This window comes from Leptopilina boulardi, unplaced genomic scaffold (genome assembly GCF_019393585.1).
Source record: "Leptopilina boulardi isolate dan_hultmark-lab unplaced genomic scaffold, ZJU_Lbou_2.1 LbouV2_248, whole genome shotgun sequence".
Taxonomy (NCBI): Eukaryota; Metazoa; Arthropoda; class Insecta; order Hymenoptera; family Figitidae; genus Leptopilina; species Leptopilina boulardi.
In genome coordinates, this window is record NW_026137805.1 from 2,956,804 (window position 1) to 2,980,547 (window position 23,744).

General features: G+C 27.2%; 5 protein-coding genes and 1 non-coding gene across 11 annotated transcripts in view; 3 read left to right on the top strand and 3 right to left on the bottom strand.

Annotated features, from left to right (window-relative positions):
- LOC127280606 (uncharacterized) overlaps window positions 1-23,744 on the top strand; it is a 263,749-nt gene that overhangs the window by 85,033 nt on the left and 154,972 nt on the right. The gene's annotated exons all lie outside the window — the stretch shown is intronic.
- On the bottom strand, window positions 210-7,037 carry LOC127280624 (solute carrier family 52, riboflavin transporter, member 3-A-like). Of its 3 annotated transcripts, XM_051303759.1 has the most exons (5): window positions 6,967-7,037; window positions 6,581-6,618; window positions 5,380-5,594; window positions 3,924-5,008; window positions 210-561 (listed from the first exon to the last, which is right to left on the bottom strand). In XM_051303759.1, exons 3-5 carry the CDS (start codon window positions 5,589-5,591, stop codon window positions 545-547), a joined length of 1,314 nt encoding a protein of 437 aa, XP_051159716.1. In that variant the 5' UTR covers window positions 5,592-5,594; window positions 6,581-6,618; window positions 6,967-7,037; the 3' UTR covers window positions 210-544. The 3 variants fall into 3 exon arrangements, with proteins under 3 accessions (XP_051159716.1, XP_051159717.1, XP_051159715.1); XM_051303760.1 differs by lacking the exon at window positions 6,967-7,037 and having other exon boundaries at window positions 6,581-6,708; XM_051303758.1 differs by lacking the exons at window positions 6,581-6,618; window positions 6,967-7,037 and adding an exon at window positions 5,782-6,337 and having other exon boundaries at window positions 213-561.
- LOC127280619 (solute carrier family 52, riboflavin transporter, member 3-B-like) lies at window positions 583-3,917 on the bottom strand. The gene has a single exon (XM_051303750.1). It carries the CDS (start codon window positions 2,830-2,832, stop codon window positions 1,360-1,362), a length of 1,473 nt encoding a protein of 490 aa, XP_051159707.1. The 5' UTR covers window positions 2,833-3,917; the 3' UTR covers window positions 583-1,359.
- On the top strand, window positions 6,553-23,023 carry LOC127280615 (outer dynein arm-docking complex subunit 4-like). 2 transcript variants are annotated; one of them, XM_051303745.1, is made up of 6 exons: window positions 6,553-6,651; window positions 19,728-19,981; window positions 20,658-20,933; window positions 21,020-21,443; window positions 21,515-21,874; window positions 22,381-23,023. In XM_051303745.1, the coding sequence occupies exons 2-6, from the start codon at window positions 19,744-19,746 to the stop codon at window positions 22,976-22,978; spliced, it is 1,896 nt and encodes a 631-aa protein (XP_051159702.1). In that variant the 5' UTR covers window positions 6,553-6,651; window positions 19,728-19,743; the 3' UTR covers window positions 22,979-23,023. The 2 variants fall into 2 exon arrangements, with proteins under 2 accessions (XP_051159702.1, XP_051159701.1); XM_051303744.1 differs by lacking the exon at window positions 6,553-6,651 and adding an exon at window positions 19,211-19,474.
- On the top strand, window positions 11,208-11,291 carry Trnal-uaa (transfer RNA leucine (anticodon UAA)). The gene has a single exon. It is a non-coding gene; the product is annotated as a tRNA-Leu (tRNA).
- The window catches only part of LOC127280622 (uncharacterized), a 51,596-nt gene continuing 44,298 nt past the window's right edge, over window positions 16,447-23,744 (bottom strand). The window contains exons 4-7 of the mRNA XM_051303756.1: window positions 18,209-18,463; window positions 17,602-17,871; window positions 16,986-17,524; window positions 16,447-16,900 (exon numbers count right to left, since the gene is read on the bottom strand). Of these exons, the coding sequence (XP_051159713.1) occupies window positions 16,447-16,900; window positions 16,986-17,524; window positions 17,602-17,871; window positions 18,209-18,376 (1,431 nt within the window). The 5' untranslated portion in view covers window positions 18,377-18,463. The remainder of the gene's footprint in view (window positions 16,901-16,985; window positions 17,525-17,601; window positions 17,872-18,208; window positions 18,464-23,744) is intronic.

Below are 23,744 nucleotides of genomic sequence, written 5' to 3' on the forward strand. Positions count from 1 at the left end.
TGAAAATAAACAACAAATTTGTTACTTTTAAGCAATTTTCGAATAATAATAATAACTTATACTTATAATGAAATTAATTAGAAAAGGTGAATTAATTAACTACCTATAGGTAATTAATATTATAATATTTGTAATTTGCGAATTTTGTAAGAAATGGGTATGATACATTTGTTTCTGAACAATATATTTTATTTATAAAAATTTATAACCACAAATAACATTTTTTATATATATAATATACAGTCCTATTTCCCTGATTTTTTGTTTATAACAAATAGAAAATATTTGTCTTCTATCAAACTACAATTAAAAATCATCTATAAATTAAGGAGAAAAGTACTTTATTATAAATTCAACTAATAAATAAAAATTCACTATATTTCTTTCTCCCAATTTTGTTTTCTAAATTATTTTAAAATAATTCTAAACGAAAACATATTACAAAATGGATAGCAATATTGAGATTATTTTTCATAATTCGAAATCCAGAAATATAAATGCTTACAGGCATATTACAAAGAATTTCTTTTGCACTTTTTCTTCGCTATATAGAAAACTTTTCTATAAAAAAAAATGATTTTTTTTTAAATAATTGACTAAAAAAATAAAATTAAGTAGGTATGTATGTATACCTATATAATTGATGAAAAAAAATCATGATAATTATTTATACAATAATTAAATTTAAACAATCATCAGAAAAAAGTACAAAGTATTTTAAAATTAATAGAAATGTAAATAATATATAAGTACATCGTTTTAAAAAAATTACACTTACATGTATATAAAGGTTTGTAAAAAATGTCTACATTTATATCTTCAGTACGATGTAAGTTATATGTACAATGTAAAATTGTCAATAAGCTATTTGTCTCATATTTTTATACATTTAATTTTGCGTTGTCATTAAAAAATACAATTTGATAATTTCATCCATTCGTTAATCTTTTTTATCGTATAGACAGTATTTTATAAATTACAATTATTACTATTATTATCATATTCATTACTATTATTATAATTAATGTTAAGTTAATATACAGGGGATTTAAACATAAAATTTAATACTTCATGAAAATAATTAAGAAAAGATTAGGAATATTATTAAGATAAGACAAAAATGACTTTTCGTTTAGTCACACATTACATTATCTTCTTTTTTTCTTATTGTTGTCAAGTTTTTCTAATGTATATATATATATATGTGTGTGTGAGTTTTATAATTTTATTTTTTTTGAAAAAAGTATATTAAAAAAATAAATAATAAATCAAATACTTCAGAAAATTAAATTAATTAAATTAATTTTTCTTTAAAGGGAAAATATTATAATTTTTGTTTTAAATTAAAAAATAAATGAACTAAAATTTATCCGTGGCACACGAGTCATAGGAATTTAAAAGACGAGTAAAGCTACTTAAAAGTAATGAAACAAGAGCACCGCACGCCGATCCAATTTGCATGACAACACCAATACGAAGGAGATTCTCACTTTCTGACTCGTGTCGAAATATTGTTGTGACAGTGAGTTTTATATAAGAGATAAGTCCTATCAGTAAAATCCATGAGATTATAACCAACACTTGACCAATTACAGACGATTGTAAAGGTGGTCGTGGAGATTCAAAAGCAAGATAAATTACATAACAACAAATGATAAATACAATCAACGACAGACAATTAATTAACCTAGTACTCGATTTTTCCAATGACGGTGATGATATTGGAAATAACATTACAAGAAAACATGCAATTGGATTTGCCAATTGAGAAAGTGTCGCTGTCAAATGATACGTTTTATTTCCATATGGTAACGATGAATACGATTGTATACCGGGTAAAAATCCATTTCCCAATAAACACATAACGCCTAATAAAAGATATAAATAAATTTTCAAGGAAAATTTTTTTTTTTTTTCATTTTTTTCATTCAAATTTACAATTGTCTCTTCATTTTCTTCCTTTTTTTCAAAAATTATTTCCTTCACTCTTAGGGAAATTTCACCATTTTTCAAAATTTCTTCCCTTTGCAATGTTGAAAAATCATTATCATTTGTTCCCGTCATTTCTTCTCTTTTTTGAATATTCAAATTTTTATCCAATTTTTCATCTTCAACAATTTCTCTTCGAATTTCCTGTTTATTCGTAGATAATTCCAAGATTTTTTCATTTCGAACGAAATTTAAAGTTTCAAGAAGAAAAAATGCCATCAATGACATGAGTAATAAAATGAAAATTGTGATAAAATAATATTTCGACGAAAAACGTGTTTCTGACAATAAATTTGAATTATTTGTACTGTCACATTGTGAATTTCCTGTACCTTGAATAAGGGCAATAATACTCGGTAATATACCACTTATACCCTCGCCAATGAAATATGAGACGAGATAAATTTCACGAAAATAACGTAAATAGGGCATAAATAACAATGAACTTGAACAATTAATAAGAGCTGTGGAAAATGTCACTAAAAATAATACATAATTGTATTCCTTGTTATGGAAATTTATTGTTTTTTCATGGAAAAATGCAAGAAGACACATGATAATTGCACTAAATATCAACATACCAAATATCCAACGTGATTCATGAAATTTAAAACCAAATTTACGTGCAATTACGTAAGATAATGGACCAATATTTGCCACTTGCACCATTATAACAATATACATTGGTAAATTCCATTCTTTTGTTGTTGTTACTAAAATTGGTAATTCGACGAAAATTGCATTAATTCCAAGCCATGCTGATAAACCGAATATTGCAATTAATATGTGAACAAACAGAGAATTTGTAAATAATCTTCTTTTCATTAATATTATCTTCACCATTTTTTTTCAAAATTTTGTTCAAAACATTATATTGATCGCGGAGAAATAATAGAAATAAAACAAATCGAGGAGAAACTTGAGAATTATTTTTTATCACTGTCTCAACTTCTTCAAAATAAGATTTCAACAATAATGAAACCACAATTTCTATTGGTGATGCGCATCATTTGTGCGCATGAGCTTGAATTTTTTTTTATCAAATTTATTATATTATTTAAGAAAGAAATTTTTATGCCCCACGATAAAAGGTGGCCGAAAAATCATGATTGAAAATTTCTGATTGGAAAATGCGCTGGAATTGATATAATTTTTTATTTTTCAAGATATCGAAAAAAATTTGTTTTTTGATGGAACGAGTTTTTCGTAACTTTCTACATTGACCTACATTTATAGAATATTACAAATTCGTTAGGGGAATCATAAGATACATTTTTTTCTTAAACGATATGAATTGTATTGAGAATTTATAAATATATATTTTCACATTCTCATCATATGAGAAGTTACTATAATTGATTGAAAATTAAATTTTGATAATTTAAAGTATTATTTTTTTCCTATTCATCTCAGTAATTTGCATAGTTAATGTACATATCGAACGAATTCAAAATGAATTATTATATTATATATCAGACTAATAATAATAATAATAATAATAATAATATTAATAATGATAATAATATAAAAAATATTAATTTGGATTTATTTTAAAAATATTTTAATTTTAAGTATATGCCTTTTTAATAACATTACTATATAACTACATATATTATCGCAGAAAAAAATAATATTCTAATAATCTAATTATTTACCTAAAAGAATCAGAGTCCAATTTTATATTTTAATATATTGTCAAATTTTTAGGTTATTTTACTCTCTAAATATTGTTTCCTACTAGCAGAGAAAATTGTAATTTTTATTCAAATGCAAATTTTTTGATGATTTGAAATTTGTTAAAAATTAAGTTGTTACAAATATTAAAAAAATACAAGAAATAAAGAAATTTTAATTCCATTGCCTACTGATGATTTGAAATTTCTATTCTGGGATATAGAATTATTATTTATTATTATTATAAAATGTTCACTGACCTTCAATAAGTGATGAACATGGTGAATAAGTTTGAAAGACTTTGATATAATTGACTAGACAAAATGTTAATAATGCGCCAACAAGAGAACCAACTTGTGTTGCAACTCCAGTGTAATAAAGTCCCTTACCCGGATCAGGACGAAATAATGTTGTAATGCCCATTTTAATGAAACCAATTAATCCACAAACGGCGACCCAAGAGAGAATGACAATCATTTCACCTAACCATGAATTTTGTAATGGCGGTGTCGGTGATTTTAGTGCCAAGAAGAATACCAAAATTGACAATAACAATGTCATCACAGTGAGAATTTGAAGATTCCTAATTTGTGGATTCTTAATGACAAAACCCAAGCACATTGCAAGTGGACCCGCCATTGACGATAATGTCACCGTTAAATGATAAGCAATATTCCCATAGGGTAAACACGAAAATGATTGAATACTCGGTAACATTCCATTGCCTAGAAAACAAACGAGTCCCATCATTATCAATAAATGTTGATAAGTACGTCGTGACATTGTCCAAAGTATATCAGTCTTGTAACTCGCCGGAGTATTCATGTCCATTGTTGTTGGTAAATTTTCCGTACAATCGAGAGGATGCACACGTTCACAACGGGCAATTCGTAATTTATTCAATCCAAGGAAGGCAATAAAACTCAATAGTAAACAAGTCGCGAGAAATATGAAAAATGTTCTTGTACTAAAACGTGGGTCGGGATAGTGTGTATCGAACACAAGTTTAGAGTCATTTGATTTGGTGACATTGACACACGTTGGATTACCACCGACACCTTGAATTAGTGCAACAATACTGGGTATAAAACCGCTAAGTCCCTCACCAACGAGATATGATATTAAATATATTTCGCGATAATTTCGCATATAGGGCATAAATAGAACGGAACTTGTACAACCAACCACTGCAGTGATGAACATTAATCCCAGCAGATGGGTGGAATGTTCCTCGCCAAAGATTCCCGATGTTTTGTCGTAGAGTGACGAGAGAGCGTAGGTTGATGATACTGCGGATCCCAGGAGGCAGTAGATAATCGTTTTATCTCCAATACATGACGAATATCTGTGAAATATTTTTTCCCATTTTTTTAAATCCATTATTCATAAACAATCAGAAATTTATCATAAAAAATTAACGCTTTTTAAAAGCTATTTTCCATCAATTCGCATCAATTTAAAAAGAAAAGAAGATATTATGTAATTGTATCCTCAAGTTACATGAGTTTTCCTTCTTAAAAATAGAAATAAAGAGTTCGATTACCACAGATTGCAAATAAGAAACAACATTTAAGCAAAAGGAGATTGTAATGTAATTTGATATTTTATTCACGTAAGTTGATCTAAAAAATTTATCATATGTTTCAATATTGAGTTAACATAATATATGATAATACTTAATTTTTCAATTAAAAAAAATTGAAATATTATACTCACTTGACATACAGGGTGTAAAGAAGAGGTCCCAAATTAGCAATTTGTACCAACATCACCATGTATGCCGGAAGTGTCCATCCTTCAGGTGCATTATTTACTAATAGTGGCAGTTGCACATATATTCCATTAATTCCAATCCAAGCTCCAAGTCCAAATAACAAGGCCAAAATATCAACGAGAAACCGTCTTTTACTCAATTTTTGTGTCAACATTTTCTATAAATAAAAAATAATTTTTTAAAAATAAAACCATTTTTTTCACCAAAAAAAAAATATGAATTTTGTCAATTTTCATTTACCACAATAACCCATATGGTTATAATTGTGGTAAATTAATTGACTTCTTTTTTTCCTCAATCTTATCATTTTCCTTTAAAAAAATATATATAGTATACATAATTACAAGTAAATGTTGACGTAACACAAAAGCAACAAATCTTCAATTGTAAAGCACGTGTCATCCATTGATCAATTATGGTAATTAAAATTAATAAAAATTTTAATCAAACACAATTGATTTTTACGTTCGATTATGATAAATTCGTCTAAATATGTCCTTCAAAAAATAAATTTCACATAATGTTAGGTTAGGTTTTAATCGCACTATTTTATCACTGTTCCAAATAAAATTATCGGAAAAGAATTTTATTGATTATTTATTAAATTACTATTTTGGAAAATATTAAATTGAAATATTGATAAAAATTTATCCGACAATATTATTTGTTCCTGATGGGTTTAAGGATAAAATTTAGGTTAAGTTGCTTTGATTCTTATTCGTGACTTGATATTTTAACGCTATAAACGTCAGGAGATATTTCGCAAATTGACAGCAATTATATTTTTTTATGTGTCGTCAGTCACAAAATACTTTTGTAAAACGAAACGGCTATCGTTAAATATATATACACACGATACACACAAACTCAATGCCAATTGCCAATGTATACTAAATACTAATACTGCTTCTGCTATCATGTATATAACCAATTTGCAATGTCTTACGCGCATGTTTGATACGCATGCGCAATAAATAATATTTAGAAGAAATTAATTTCATTTATTTGTGTAAGTATTTTTTAAAAAATGCTAATTTTAAAAGAAAGGTAATTAAATAAAGAATTTTTACTGCTTTTTTTAAAAAAATCCTGGTCTTATCAGAATATTAATTATTAGATGAAGATTATTATGTGTATACTCGCCTGCAAGACTGGTTGCCGGTTACCAGGAGTTACAGTTGCTGCAAATTTTGACACCGCAAAATGTTAAAACGGTTGGTAACACAGTAACTTCTTATTTTATTATTATATTAATAGGACGAGAATGTTTTCCATTGTTTAAATTTATCAGTTTTATAAATAAATTAAGAATATGTAAAAATTGCATGAATTTTTGCCTGTTCGACATATATATTCGGCAACAAATAGTAAACATAACCTAAATTTTTAATGCATTTTTTATTTTAATACAATAAAAAACTTTTTTTTAATATGTTAATAGAACCACAAAATAACACTAAGATGATTTTCTATTATTATATCAATAAAGCGTATGTAAAAAATTGAAGACAATATAAAATAGTACGTACATATTTGAATTTAAAAACACTTATAGTTAACCGTTTTTATTTAGGTATTTTTTACATATTAAGGCACTCTCACACCTTTTTGGCTGCCTGCAGATTACCATGGCAACGCATGAGAGTGAGTGCGACAGAAAATTTAAAAATTTGAATATTCAAATTTTCTGTCTCACTCACACTCGTGCGTTGCCATGGTAACATGCAGGCAGGCAGCCAAAAAGGCATGGAGAATAGACTACAGGAGATCAATCTCGTGTATGTGAAATGAGCGTTTTCTTGTTGTAAGCTATTAGTTCTGAAACATGTCACGCGCGGCGCAGCGTTCGCATCGTTTCTTCTAATTTGAAAATGAAAGTGCTTCTTGGTTCAAAAATATATTTCCCGGTAAAGACACATGTCTCACATCATGAATTTTTCGCGAAGTTAGTTTACATATTGTTTTTTGGCGAAAAAAATGGATGAGGTAAGTTCAAAATAAATATTTTACCTAAAAAAAATTTCCATTATTAACAATGAATATTTATATATATATTTGTATTTTACTTCTAATTCAAAAATAAAATCATTAGTGTAATAGTCTTAGGTTATATTTTGTTCTGGTTTTAAGTTAAATTTTAAATTAATTTAAAGGTATATTAATTTACAGAATAATAATAAGAGGCGAAAATTGACAAAAAGAAAATGTGCGAAATGTGATTCATTCTTAAACCTGAACACAAATCGCAGTTTTTTTAAAGTACCAACAGTAAGTTTAAATCTTTAAAAAATATTTATCAATATTTAAAATTTATAAATTTTTTTTCTATTTTAAAATTTAGAATGTTACTTTAAGAGACAAGTGGAAAACTATGCATTTCTTTCGCCACCGGTCGGAACGTACAGAGTACTACCGCTGAACTTGCAACAACTCCCAGCCCCATTTTAGTCAAGCGCATGCATGGGAGATTGGTCTCCTGTAGTCTATTCTCCATGCAAAAAGGTGTGAGAGTGCCTTTAAACGAAGATGAAATATAATTTGCTTTTGAGAATCGAAACATGTTGTTTTAAAATTATATTTCATTATTAATTAAGGTAATGTAAAATATATATAATAATATTAATGTAAAAATTTGTCAGCGCATTAAATAAGGGAATTGGGTAACAGTAAAAAATATGAATCGTGAATATAGCAAGAACTTTATAAAAGACGAGGCAGACTCACAGGTGGTTTATAAGTATATAATAATTTTATAGTTTAGATATACACATTTCGTGAGAGCGACGCTTGTGTATTTTACCATATATAAATTTAAAAATTCAAAACAATTTTGAATTTTACCAAAATGAACAAAATTAAAAATGTAAAAACAAATTTTTAACATGAGTAGGAAAAAATTGTTGTTAAACATATACATATATAGATAATAAGTAGACAAGACCGGAATAATCTATTAAAGATATAAGATATATAGTTAATAAAATTACAATGACAATTAAAGAAGACGAATCTTTGTTTTCTTATACATTAAAAACTTGTAATCTCTTATTATTTATAGGGTTTTTTTACTTATATATTCATAATAATCTTGCAACATTATTCGAACGCACATTACATATTATACGTACATATAAATATTATATTACTTAATTTGAAAGAAGTCAGCGGTCGGATTTGTGTTTTTTTAGAGCGCTCGCACAAGAAAAGACGGAGCAGTGTGCAGGATGTGTTTCAAATGAGGTAGAAAAGGAAGGAGCGATATTTCTGTCCTTTTCTAACTCATTTGAATCATATCCTGCACACTGCTCCGTCTTTTCTTGTGCGAGCGCTCTTAATAAGGAAATAGCAGTACTACACATGTATACATATGTTTCGAATTTTCTACTTTCACATTTTTTTTTTCTTTGGAAAAAAAGTTTTTTTGCCTGTCGAGGTGAAAATTTTGTCAATTAATTATACAATGAAATGATTTATTCTTTAACGATAAACATTTATATATTATATACATAAATATTGGTAACTATATATATATATATAATTTTTTAACAACATTTTTCAATAAAAATTTATTATAATTTTTTAGTATAATTTTGAAATTGTGAATTCAAATCAATAAAAAAGTTGTAATGAAAAATGTTATTAAAATTATATAGGTATATATTTGTGACGCGTCGCCAAGAAAGGGACCTAAGCGTCCAGGAGTTTCAGGTTATGTTTGCCATATTTGAAAAGAAAATGTACAAAGTGGATCAATTTTCAATATTAACCATTAATGCTTATTTCTTCATTATATCGAAAATATTTATTAAAAACTGCTTTTACTGTTACACAATTAAAAAAAAAGATTTAATCAATATGAAACTGACACAAACTTAACCTACAATTCTTGGACGCTTAGGTCCCTTTCTTGCCGACGCGTCACATTTTTTATTAGTCTATAAAACAGTTTTTTTTCTTTAATTATAAATATAAGATTTGTCAATAAATTTCATATTATCGCAAAAGAATAATTACAAAAATGAATCATTATTTGATTAATTTTTATAATTACATATCGAATAATAGATTTTTTCTGTTCAGACTCATTTCTGTTTTATTTTTTATTTAATGAAACATCCAAATTTAATAAAAAAAGTAAACAAATGTGAAAAGTTATAAATGCATAAATAATAAAAAAAATAATAAATAGGGAAATATATAGATAATAATAATAATAATAATCATAAAATAGAAACAATGTCAGCATATACAGTGTATCAAAATTTAAATTAATAAATTATAAAAATTGATTTAATGCAAATATTATAGAGTAATTAAGTAATAATAAACTTTATGAAGATAATTTACAAATGAAAATGGAAATTAAACAAATGTTCTTATTTCTCGACCCTCATTTTTCAAACTCTTATTAATAAATAATGACAGTAGTATTAAAAATGTATGTTTATATATATTAAATTAATAATATAATGAGGTTATGTACCATTTTTAGTTGATAAAAGCATATTATTTTGTATAGACATCTCGACGAGTCAATATAATACAATGTTTTATAAGTATATATATTAAATGCATTTACCCTGTTGTACATAGAAGTACTTTATATGAGTGTTAATGTTCACAATACTGAGATTTATATGTAAATTATTATTATAATAATATTTTTCATTATTTTTATTTTATCCAGCACAACCATTTTTTAAAATTAAACAAAAGAATTATTTACATTGAATTTCAGTCAAATTAGTTAAACAATAAAATATTTAATAATAATAAATTTTTACTTTATATAATATAATATAATAATTAAATCTTTAACATATATAAAATGAAAAAGATAATTAAAAAAATTTATAACAAATCGAAATATGAATAATTTTTTTGAAATAAATAAAAAATTTCCGATGTATTAAACGTTTTACAAATATTTTATCGATGATGATAATAACAGTTTAATTATGCAGTTCCAGCTATAAATATACGCATATTATTAGGATTTAATCCGTAAAATGAAAATTTCACATTAGAGACAATTTTATGTTAATAAAATGGGCACACAAAATCAGTAATAATGAAAGTTTGTTCATAAATATATTGTCGTTAAAATTTCTACAACATAATTTAACCATTGCATAAATATTTTCACATATTATATACTCGCAATATTATTCAAATTAACTATAGTAAATCTTTTTGTTAACGTTTATCTGTTTTATTATTTTAAAAAATGTTTAAACATTAAAATACAAAAGAGAAAGTTTATAAATTATATATTGTATATTTTTTTATAATTTTAAAATCAATTCCATTTTTCAGAAAAAATTCATCAAATATATTATTTATTTAAATATTTATAAAAAATGCAAGCTCTGATATACAGAGAAAATCGAAAAAAATATATTAAACAGGGACTAATTTATTATTTTGTATTTTATAAAAAGTTTTCTAAATAAATTAAATTATTTAAATTATTTACAAGCAAACATTTCTTTAAACAATAAAGTAAATATAAATTTTTTATTCATAAATATTAATTTATATATATTTTAATTATTGAATTACACAGTGAACTTTATTAAAATGTTACATAATAATCAATAGTTTTCATTAAAATTCTTCATAAACTTTATTACTATTGTAAAAATAAGATTTTAAAATAAAAATTATAATTGATATTTGTAATTAAATAGTTTATTCAATAAAATTATTTCAAAAATGCGCGCGTTTTTTCCTCCAACTTGATGATTGACTATTAAGAATTTTATTTCGAGCTAGGTTGGCCGAGCGGTCTAAGGCGCCAGATTTAAGCTCTGGTTCCCGAATGGGAGCGTGGGTTCGAACCCCACACTTAGCAAAATTTTTTTTCTTTTAAATTATAAACTTAAACATAAAATTAATTAACAATTTTCATTATATATTACTACTTCTTTTAAAAACTTATTTGTTTTGTAACTTTTTGTATAATGTGTTGAATATTTTTGAGCTAAATAAGAGTAAATTTTACTAGAATAATAATAAACCATTAATTTTGAAAAAAAAATTCCAAAAATGTATTAGACATATTATAAAATATATATGTATGTATGTAATAATTTATGTAATAATGAATATTAGAAAAAAATGTTAAAGTTATGTAAAATGAAAATATTATATATATATATGATAAAAGTTTGTTTGACAAGAGAAATAAGGATAATTTTGTTACTTGCAAAAAGGGAAATACAGGGTCCTCACTGGATATTTGCAATTTCTCTCTCCTGGAGAAATAGTGAGAAGAAAAAAAGAACCGCGTTAGAGCTTGCCAATAGTGAAAAAAAGTTGGTTAATTTCGGTTGAAAACTGCTTTTTAATGCTAGATCAGTTTTCAATTACATAAATAAAAAGTTGATTAATGTAAAATAAACCGATGAGGAAACGAATAAAATCAATGTTAATATAATATAATATACAGTTCATTCTCTCGTGTAAGTACTTTTAAAAGGATAGGAAAAGTAAAAAAGATTTTTCAAAAATCACTGTAAGCTCGTAGTTTTATAAAGAGTATATATATAAAGGATTTCTCATAATCGGTATAAACACCAAGAGTATTATAAAAAGAACTATAATAAAGAAGTTAGCAAAATTTAAATATAGCACATAGAAAAAAGAGTTAAAATAATATGTTATAGGAAATAAGATAAAAATGTAAAAGTAATTGCTGACCTTGTTTAAATGCGCCAATTCACGTAAAAAAATGCACGAATCATATTTCATGTTTCACATTTTTTTACACATGAAAAGAGACATTAAAAAAAGTTATCACAAAAAAATTACGCATACTTTCATCTGTATACAATGCATAATTCTCTAAAAATAAAAATGTGAAAAAAACATATTTTCCGAAGTTATGTAATTTCAAGACAACTATATATTAAAAAATTAAAAGAAATAATGATGAGTATAGATACAATTTTAAAAAACTATATATATATATATATGTATGATGTATTCCACGCCAAAGTGTAAATCCATCTGCAATTGCATCTCCGATTTTATTGAAATTTTTTTTTTCTTTTACTACTAATTGAGACAAGCTTCCATGAATTTTTTCAAAATTTTTTTAGCAAGCCGTTTTCGAGTTATGGAATTTTGAAAATTGGAGCATTTTCATGACTTTTAATTTTTGAATGCTCATAACTTCCTTAAAAATGCATCAATTTTGGGACTTTTTCGTAATCAGCGCATCAAAATACATAAAAGTACGTAGTATAAAAAAAACCAAAAATATTTTTAAAAAATTCAAAATTCAAAAATTTTTGAAAAATTCCGAAAATATTGTCAAAATCGTTTGCCCATTATCGGGCTAGGCTTAAAACTTTTGTAAAAAGAAGTAGTTTTTTGATGCATTTTTAAGGAAGTTATGAGCATTCAAAAATTAAAAGTCATGAAAATGCTCCAATTTTCAAAATTCCATAACTCGAAAACGGCTTGCTGAAAAAATTTGAAAAAATTCATGAAAGCTAGTCTCAGTTAGTACTAAAAGAAAAAAAAATCTCAAAAAAATCGGAGATGCAATTGCAGATGGACTTACACTTTGGCGTGGAATACATCATATATATATAAAAATTGTTATCATTTACTGAAATCCTAAAATTTTTTGAATTCCATATATGTATCCAAATTCTTTTTTTTTGCATTTTTTGTTTCAATATATGTTAAAAATGCTAACATTTTTATTTTTTTCAATCACTGTTACTCGCAATTGATATGCATCTTTCCATAAAGTGTGTGTGTTGTTGTTTTACGCGTATATTATTGAAAAGTATTTATTTCTTATTATTTATAGGGTATATAAGAAAAAATTGTGTGCGATTGTCATACTGCTATAATGTCGCGTAAAGTGCGTTTAAAAAAATTAAACGGCGCACCTCGTACTCTCAAAACACCCTGTAACGTATTAATAGTGACTTACGATTAATTCAATATCAATCTCCTAAAATTAATATAAAAAGAAGAAAAAAATTGGGTAGTATTTTTGAAATTGGTATAAATATGGGCAAAAAAAATTGTTTCAAAGTGACCAAAAATGGCAATCGATAAGGAATCAGAAAAAATCGAAAGCCGTCGATTATTATCTAAACGTTATGTTGAGAAATGTTAAATACCGATACTCGCATATATCGTACAAAATAGGATAACGGCAATTATTATAGTTTCAGGGACTTTTGTATATGTATATATTTTACATTCTCTCTTTCTATAAATATGTGTGTATAAGTATATATAGTTAAATAGCAAAGCGCACGGTGTAGCATACGAACGAGTATCGAAGTAAAAGCTTTTCTAGCAAAGTATATAAATCTATACTCTGACATGATACACGTACATATCTCGTAAAGTTTTATATACGTTTTACAATAAATATAATATATATATATTCATATATATATTAAAAATCTTAAAGAATGTAACTTAATGATGAATGTTAAATAAATTCATATTAGAAATGATCACTATTTGAATGATATAATAGTATACACATGTTTAAAAAATCGATAAGAAAGGTGTAGGGAACAAAAATGGTGACGTGATATTTAATTACGATAAATATAAATAACGAGGGAATGTTAATATTGACACTCGAAAGCAACACGCTAAGTTTTTTTTTCTTATTATGTACAAAGTATACATTTCTGCTATAAGAGAAATTCTTTATCGAGTATATACTTTTAGCCAAAGTTTTATCAAATTGATTTTTTTCTTTCAAGAATTCGATTTTTAAATAACTCGTCGAACCGATATCTATTTTAAAAAGAAAAAATGTGAATATTTACGCGTTTGTAATATACTTTTTCCATGAGAATAGTTAATATACAAGTTGTCATACTATATCGATCGGATATGACTCGACATATACATGTGTCTGGCTTGTGTATACATATGTTTATTATCTTTTTTTTTATTTTTCGTTCGAGTAGAAATATCAATGAGTTGAAAATCCGCTTTTCTACATTATTTTCCCATATCTCGCTCGTTCAAACTTTTTTTTTTATTTTCATCATTATTCGGTAAAAATGGAATTTCCATATTTTCCTGATGCTCAATTAAATTTTATGATTGTTATATATACCATTTTCATAAACTATTATACAATTTCGCGACAAAAATGCATAAACGTTAAAATTTATATTATATATATTGGCACTGTTGCTTTCGAAAAAAGACATATATATATATTTGGCTAGTAGTTGTCTTTTACTTAAATTTTTCACCAACAAATATAATTCGATTTTCGCCTTCGAAAATGAATAAAACAAATAAGAACTTATTAAAAAAGAAAAATCATTTTATCTCTAAAGACCATATATCATATTCTCAGTCGCATATAATTCCAGTTTGAAATGTGCCGTATAAAAAAATGAGAGATTTGAAATTTCTAAATATAATATGCTGGAGGACATAAATTCCTACATTATGTTACTTTTTGAAAAAAGATATTTGTAAAATTCGTCTATATGTATATTATGTATATGTATATAGTCTACATTGTAGACCCTATGGACATAGACTCTCTAGAAATTTACTAAAAACTCAATGAGTTTCTAGTAAGTTTCCAAAGATTTCTTATCAGTAGGAGAATATATAACGTACACGAGAACTGCGCTTTTCCGCAAATCCTACTCAAAAAAGGAAATAAAGGTTTTTTTTAAGTTACGTTATATATATTTGAGAAAGAAAACATTTAACGCCTGTCGGCAGAATATTTCTTATATGTTTAAAATTTAACCTCTAACCTCTTTTAATATTCAGAAATTATTTTATGGAATTTTGATTGGTGACTAGAAAGGGGGAAAAAAGTTACTAGAGTTTTGTCACATAAGGCTGTGTCTACGCAATAAGCAGATAAGCTCCTTATTTTAACGGTTACGACAATGGGAGTAACAACTAATATAATAATGAATTCTATTGTATTACACCCTACTGATGTAGAAAATCATTGAAAATTTATTATGCGAGTTTCTAAAGAGTCTGTAACGATAATTACCCATTAAAAGAGGCTTTGAGGTTATGTGAAGACAATTATTATATGAAAGAAAACATGTCAGATAAACGTGAAAAGAGATATGAGAAAATTAGAAAAGGACATATATATCTGCAAGCTGTTATAATTATAATTCGCGCCTAAAGCCCGCGACCGATTACGCGCGTCTAACATCGATAACTCTCTAATTGCTTCTCGTAAGTGTATTTATGGTGATAATCACTAGTCCTACGTTATAATTATACATTTAATTACTATATACTATATAAGAAATTCTTGTGGTCGTATAGCGACTTTTCGTAGGATTTCGTAATATGTATATATATATAGTTATACTTTATAAGTGAAAAAGTTCTTTAGAGGAAAATAGGTTCTTTTAGTGTTGTGTTATTTTATATATATATATTATCAATTGACAAGTAGAAAGAGGTCTCTCTGATTCTACATAGCGGCCTCTTGCCCTAATTTTTTTCATCAAACTTTGATATTAGAATTCCTGCACAAAGTCCTATAAGAGTCATATTAAAGAAAAAAAATCACACACTTGCCCTCAGAGAGGTTCACTTCGTCTGGCGGCCATTTTAGCTGCACGCGAAGCAAGAGCTCCCAATGAGCACACCAAACCCGTCAATGCTTCCCAAAGTGATGTACGTCGTCTTTTTTGTTGTGCGAGACCCGGTGGATACACTGAATAACCAAAACCTCTCTCCGAATTATTATATTCAACAGAAGATCCAATTTTTGGCTGATTAACAATACTACTGTGACGTTGATTCATTGACTGTGACGTTTCACTGTAAGAATTTCTCGATTCTTGTGATTTTCGCGAAGTAGCGTCTGATTCACGTCTCAATTGTTGTTGTACATTACTTAATCGACGATCCATTATTCTATTGAGATTCTCATGAACACGACGATCAGCCTCGTGTACAACGGTGGGGCATAGACGATTTGATGATGATTTCTGATAGAGGCCGCTATCCACATGTCAGGCGTATTCTGTGTCAGACGAGGCTGAACGTTCAAGATGTCCTGAATGTGGTGTTTGTTGTGTTTGTTGATTTTGTTGTTGCGCAAATGCAAGACTCTTTTGATATGTAAATAATTCCCTCTCAAGATGATAGTTCTCCGCTTGTAGTGTGGCAATTTCACGACGCATTTGTTGATTATGCACACGACAAACATCATCGTATTTATGATAAGTCGCTTGAAATAAAAGGTGACTCTCATTCCATTCTAATCGGATACGAATTTGACCCTTGTCCGTTACAAAAGGACAATGTTCATCCTTAACTTCATTGACACCGAGACTCGTCTCCATAATGATCCCCTCGTCAGCTGGTTCCTGCGCGTAATATCGACTAAAAGGGGCACCCGGTAAACTTATTGCTTCCGGATCTTGCTCGTCACCTCTCATCATGTATGCCGACCAGCTCACGTATCTGTCAACATATTTTTTAACCAGAATTCAAATACCTATACAGATTACAAAAGACGAATTGTAAAAGCATCTAAGCCTATAATCACCTTAAATGATTTCGTGGAACATTGTGGATGTCCTTGTAGACGAGATGTAATCTAACAGTATCGGAATGAAGATCTGCTCTAATTGTCCAGGCTTGTTTATCCCGATCGTAGCATGGTGACGCTGGTAGAGTAGATGAGCCTAATGCTTGTACGGCGATTTCAGAAATTGTCCTTGCTTCAACCATTTCTAATGATACACGTAATGCACCTTTATGCTGAATATCGGACCAACGAACACGTGGATGCCATCCAAATCCACGACCCTCAGCATCGGAGAGATCTTCTATTTGCCCCGATTCGATTGCCCGTTCACCCTCGCCCAATGTTACACTATATATAACTCGACATCGATGATCAAAGCCAGTTAGTCTCACAAGATAGACGCTCAATCTGTTCTCTTGTGATGAACGTGATTCACTCTCTTTATTCCCGTAGGGATAAATCACCAAATTCCAGTCGAATCCACCAAATGTAAAATAGCCTGTTTCGAGTTTTGTGCTTTTTGGCTGACCAACAAACACACCTGTTGGAAGCTTAACCTAGAAATTTGGAAAAAAAAGAAACGGTAAATTATAATATTAAAAATAAAATAAATTGAATATTACATAAATTCTACCTCCGCTGTGTAGACAGTCCTGACGTTTGCCATGGACAATTCCAATTGAAATTCGCCATTCGGATCGGCAAATTTACGACTGTAGAGATCAGCGACGGCAATGTAATTGCGATTACCCTGGGCTGGCGCGTCATAAGTGAATTTCACCCTCTTGCCAGAAAATCCCTCATTCTCGGAGAAATGTTGACGATTTAGAATTGTGAATGCAAAATCCACGTAGACACGAAGACCCGGCGCTGCGCCACGCCAAACTAAATAAACTCCAAGAACCTGTTTTTTGTGAAATGAACATAATTTTTTAAATTCTTGTCACTTTTGCGATGCAAAAAGTCCTTAATTGCTGCGCGTGGGGACGAGGTGTTTTCAACTCCTCGAAGGTTGCATGCAATATTTATTTATTTAAAAAACAAGTTATATATCTTTTTAAGTAATATTTATTATTTTCAAATTTTCAAAAAATATTTATTAAAATACAAAAACCACTTTTTCTTTTTTTAATTGAAAAATTTCCTTAGGGCAATTCTTGTTTTTAATTTTTTGTGGCAGTTCTTTGACTTTTGTTAAAGAGGACATAATGTTCTTTGCGAGGCATATAGTGAAAAAATACCTTGTCTCCGCGAGAAAATGCAACGGCCCATCTCTGAAAGCCACAGACCAGCTCTTTGCTAGTGACATCCCTTTCGGGATCACGGACGACACTTCTTGTCACAACAAAGGAAAAGACTCGCGTGCCACCGCGATCTGGTAGCTGCGCGAATCTATACAAAAGAGCCATCACCGCATCCCGAGTGTGTCACACTTGAGTTGTTGGCTTCACTGATGGCACTTGTCTCTCAAGTTTTTTTAATCGCCCTTGATGATCCTGTAATGATAAAAGCAAAAAAATTCTCAATAAAATATTCTGTTTTTTTAGTTTTTCTTTTTGTATGATAACATCCCTCTTTAAATAAATCAAAATTATTATTATTATTAAACTTTTTTTCCTTTCAAATATAATAAGAATATACAGAATTAAAAAATAGGTTAATACAAGATTTTTGAATGCGAGAACTAAAAAGTTGGTCTTATTTATAAATAAGCTTCTTTGGAGAAAACAAAGTTTTTGTATCTCTATATATTAAGTATGAAAAACGATTAAATTTTATAGGATGCAAACTTGTAGAAAATTGTTGAAGATTATAACCAAGTTTTGGAGGTAGTAGTTTAAATAATATAATATATAATGCTACTTAAGAATTCCAGAGCGTTTTTCCCTTTTTAAAAACTTTGTTATACTTTCAGTTTCTTTTAAAACTCTTTAGAATATATTGATTCAAAATATTGTTGGAGAAAAGTGTTTAAAAAGTTTTTGACATTTACTGTAAAAGAAAAGGAAAATAAACTCCTCAAATAAAATTAGAAATTTTTTAGTATACTAATAATAAACTTTTTTATAAAAATGAAATTGATTTTTAATAATTTTTTGAAAATTTTATTTGTTTTCTTGGTACATATATTTTCATTTAATTCTAGTTTTTCTTTTAATAGTAATTAATTAACTTTATTCGTTCCTAATTTCCGATTAAACAAAAAATATTTAACCTCATTTCAAGTTGTTGATAAAATTCCCTCTGACCGTTTATCAAAAATTAAAAAAAAATTAAAATTTCAGTAAAATTAAAAAAAGTTCTGCACATATTAGTCTTTAATGAATTAAAAAGTGCAATATATATGAAATCCACTTGAAAGTGTCAAAACTATTTAAAAGAAACTTTAATTTTGAAAAATTATTTAAAAGTTCAACACTGAAAAATAAAAGTAAACTTTGAAACTGTATATGTCACGTATTTTAAGTTATTTGTCAACTCTTTCTAAAAACTTGAAATAACTGCAGGTATAAACTTTATAATTGAAAATTTTCATCGTTTAGAAACTTTATTTCTTCTTATTTTTTTTTATATAAACAATTGTAACTTTTTTGTCATAAAATTTTCTTTCCAAAAAGTTTTAATAATATACGTAAAAAATATTTTTGAATGATAATAATTATTCATATTTTTAAAAGCTGAGTTAAAATAAAACTTCTTACCTTTTTAACTTCTTAAATAATAAATAAAAAATAATATAAATAAAATTGATACTTTAAGGAATATATAATATATAATGAAGCATGAAGAGGAAGAAGTGTCGGAATTATTCAGAGGTGCAACCCTTTATCGAGAATGGGGCTGTCGCTTTACCACCTTGAAACAGTTTATGAAAGCTATCGAGCACTTTAGCAAGTCAATGGAATTGAGTGATGGAAATGATTTGAAAACTTTATTGGGTCTAACGAGTGCCCTCACGTCTATTCATAAATATAAAGCAGCTGCTAAAATTGTTGACATGTGCATGAAAATTGGTGGGTCAATATATTATACATACTTATTTATTAAGTTCAATGTCAATAGAAAAAAAACAATTAATTCATTCACTTTTTTCCACAATTTGTGTAAAAAATTTTAAATATAACATTTATTGAAATAAAAATTACGCTTTAATAATTTTAAACTATTTAAAACATGTTTTAAAGGTTTTTAAGGCGTGAAAATTTTTAATTTTAAATATTTTTAAAATAAGTTCTGAACTAATTAAAACAAGTTTTAAACACTTTCGAACGGCTTTCGTAGAATTTTAAAAACAGTTTAATACCGTTTCGACTAATCAGTTTTGTACAATTTAGAAATTTCAACTTATTTGCAATTTATTAGACGGGACAAATTTGACAAACGAAAATTATGTAAAAGACGAAATTTGTAAAAGAAATATAATGAAATTTTCCTCGAGCACAGCTTGAAATGTAAATGAAGCCAAATTGCAATCCGATCACGGCAACGTGTATACATATATAGACTTAAAGCTGCTGCAATGGTAGTGTTGACTAATCGGAATTTCGAAAACTTGCATAAATGACTGAACAAAGTTTCATGTCGAACGGTGGGTTGAGTTTGGCTCGTTAGAACTGACCGGAAACTCGAGCCACAGCCAATGAGAATGGTGGGGGGTCTCTCTAATTGCACTTTTCCGGAACGTTACAGACCCGAATAACTACCAAGTGGTATGGAATCGTGTGGAGACCCTCTACAAGATCACAGAATTCGAGCAGAGTCTGATTTACGCTTATCAGGGACGTCGACTGAGGCCATTTCCTTTCAAATGGGGCATTTATCAGGCAAATGAGACTATTGAGGATTGTGTAGGTAATAATACCTCGCCCATAGTTCTCAAGGAATTGTATCACTGGATAAAGGAGATGGAACATTTTTTTAAACAACTCAACGCTCAAGGGGATCAGATGAAAGATGAACTTGAAGGTAAACGTTTTTTAAAGTCATGAAATTGGCTTGTAAATTCCAACAATTTTTTAAAGTAGATCCATGTCTCTCTTAAATTTTTTTAGGAATAGACGAAAACAAATCGAAATTTAAAATCAATGATCCATCGACAAAAAAAGAAGCCTATTTGAAAAAACATGAATCATTTATGGCAGAAATTTATCTCAGATCATTAGCAAAAGATAAACATTTTGTTGAAGAATTTTTACAAAGACCAGAAATTTGGTCGGCCAATAAGAAAAATAGCAATGAATTGGTGAATTTGGCAAAAATTTGTTTTTCACGATTGCATAACAGACAAGAAATGTTACGTGTTAGACGACCATTGTATTTCTTTCGATTTAAACACAAAGCAAGACCTCCTGGGCATAAAAAATCAATTCAAAATGAAAACAAAATCAAAATAAAGATTCTCATCAATCGTGTTGATTTTTTATTCAACACCCTCAATAATCATCAATTGCATAAAGATTACGTGAAATTTTTCCGGTTTGTTATTAATTTCTAATATTATTTATATATTATTCAATTTGAAAAATTTTCTAAACAATTATTTTTAGATTATCTGAAAGAATAAAATTAATATTAGACAACAATTCAGAAAAAATGTTACCAACGAAGAATGAATGCCTAGTGAAACTTTACAATTCTATTGCCCTAACTTATTTAGAATCAAGGGATTTATCGGCGATTGAAAATGAAAAACTGAGAAAAATCTATTTAAAACATCATATTGGAATTAAAGTGGGAAAATTACCACGTGATGAAGATATTGGTTGGATTCTAACAGTCAAAAAAAAGAAAGCCCTGCAGGAAATTAAAAACAGACTTGCCATGACAAATAATTCTTTAGAATTATCGTGGATTTTTCATGATTTCAGTAAATTACTTATTCAGACAAACAGCTATGAATGGGCAAGGTATATAATTATATGCCATATCAAATTCAATGAGTCCCTTTATTTTAGTATATATGTATAATAATTACAACAGTGGCGAATATATTAATGACAGAATGCATTATGTTCGTCTTTACATAGTGTGGTAATAACTAAATTAAATTTCCAACAAAGTTATTATTATATCAATGTAGTATATAATGGAAAAAATTCAATGAGATTATTATCAAGATCCGCACAGTAATGTGCAAGGGTGTAAAATTGAATAATATTAGATTAATATTTTCCGTTGATGATGGAGAAAATTATAAATGCAAATTAATCGTATATAAAACGGGTGACAAAACAGCTTATATATAAAATGAACGTCATAAATGTATAACGATAATATACAAAAAACAGGAAAAAAGAATATAAATTTTTCGCATTATGTATTTTGATTTTTTTTTTTTATAAAAATGAAGTTTTTGTTTGAATAATTAAAGAGATAATATAAATTAAACAAAATAATTTTTTTCCAATCGCAGATATTACGCTAGAAAAGCTCGTGACATGAGTATTGAAATAAATAATCAATTATGGTTTATAAATGCAACACATCTTTTGCTGAGAATCGAAATACATCAGCACAATAAAAATGAAGCGAGGGATGCTGCACTTTTAGCATTGTCATGTGCAAGACAACAACAACAAAAAATGAAAAAATTTGATTATCTCGTGGATTTCTATCAAGGAATTATCGAAATACTCAATGAAACGGACATTGAGAAAATGGCTTTTCTCGACAATATTGCCGTACGAGAACAATTGATTGTCGATTTAATGCCAATGGAACTAAAATCCAAAATGGATTATATTTTACGAAGCATGAGAGTAATTTCATCGAAACGACGATTTTCAATAATGCCCGGCTGTAAACCAATTGACAATAATAATAAGTTGAATCTCACTTTTACAAATAATAGTGGTAGCGAAACCAATAATAATAAGAAGAAGAAAAAAAGTACAATTCTTAAGAGTCCATCATTAAGGAATCATGAAAAAGAAATGAGAAAAACTTTTCTTCAATTCTACACGACAATTAAAAAAATTCCTGGTTTGGTTAATTTTGAAGAATATAAATAATTTTTAAAGATTATTTATTTATTAATTTATACATGAATTTTACGATTTATAACAACATAATTGAAAATTATTAACAAAAAATTAATAACAATGTAAAGTAATTGAATATTTTATTAATAAATAAAATAATTATGAACAATTCAACAAATAAATGTAATTTAATGTAACATACCTACTTTATTTTAATTAATTTAATTAAATATAATAAATACATTTTAAAAAATGAATTTTGAAAAAATTTCTACTACTCTATATAGCTAAAGTGTGATTTTATTATTAACATTATAGAAAACTTTTCTCAAAATTTGAAAATAAATTTATTTATTTTTTCAAATGAATAAAAACAATTTAAATACCTATATAACATTAAAAAAACTATAATATTTTTAAATTAACTTTTAAGTCTTGCTTTAAAAATAGTAAATCGATATTGTAAATATCGAAATTAAATTTTCAATGTGCTCTTGTCTTCTCTAATTGAAACTGATCAAGAAGTTTATCATCTGAAAAGCTAGGATTTCAATTAGAAGTTTGACCAACTGCGAACTCTGTGTATCCTTAAACATTAATTATTCGTTGAACCCCTTAAAATTTTGGATTTGCAAATAAAATTTAATTAATCTGACTCGAATAATTAAAGAAGAAATTATTTATTTATTACAATTTTATTTTTATATTAGGTTGCGATACATAAAATTATAAGAATATGCATATATGTATGAACATTCTTATTGTTCGTATTTAATTAATAATATTTTTTAATTTA

Bases quoted from the DNA above. Each gene is read 5' to 3' on its own strand.
- LOC127280619 (XM_051303750.1), bottom strand. From the start codon at position 2,832: ATGGTGAAGATAATATTAATGAAAAGAAGATTATTTACAAATTCTCTG.
- LOC127280624 (XM_051303759.1), bottom strand. From the start codon at position 5,591: ATGTTGACACAAAAATTGAGTAAAAGACGGTTTCTCGTTGATATTTTG. The intron at 5,009-5,379 runs GTGAGTATAATA...AATATTTCACAG, and splicing joins CTTTACACCCTGTATGTCAA to ATATTCGTCATGTATTGGAG.
- LOC127280615 (XM_051303745.1), top strand. From the start codon at position 19,744: ATGAAGCATGAAGAGGAAGAAGTGTCGGAATTATTCAGAGGTGCAACC. The intron at 19,982-20,657 runs GTGGGTCAATAT...GGAACGTTACAG, and splicing joins TGACATGTGCATGAAAATTG to ACCCGAATAACTACCAAGTG. The intron at 20,934-21,019 runs GTAAACGTTTTT...AAATTTTTTTAG, and splicing joins GATGAAAGATGAACTTGAAG to GAATAGACGAAAACAAATCG.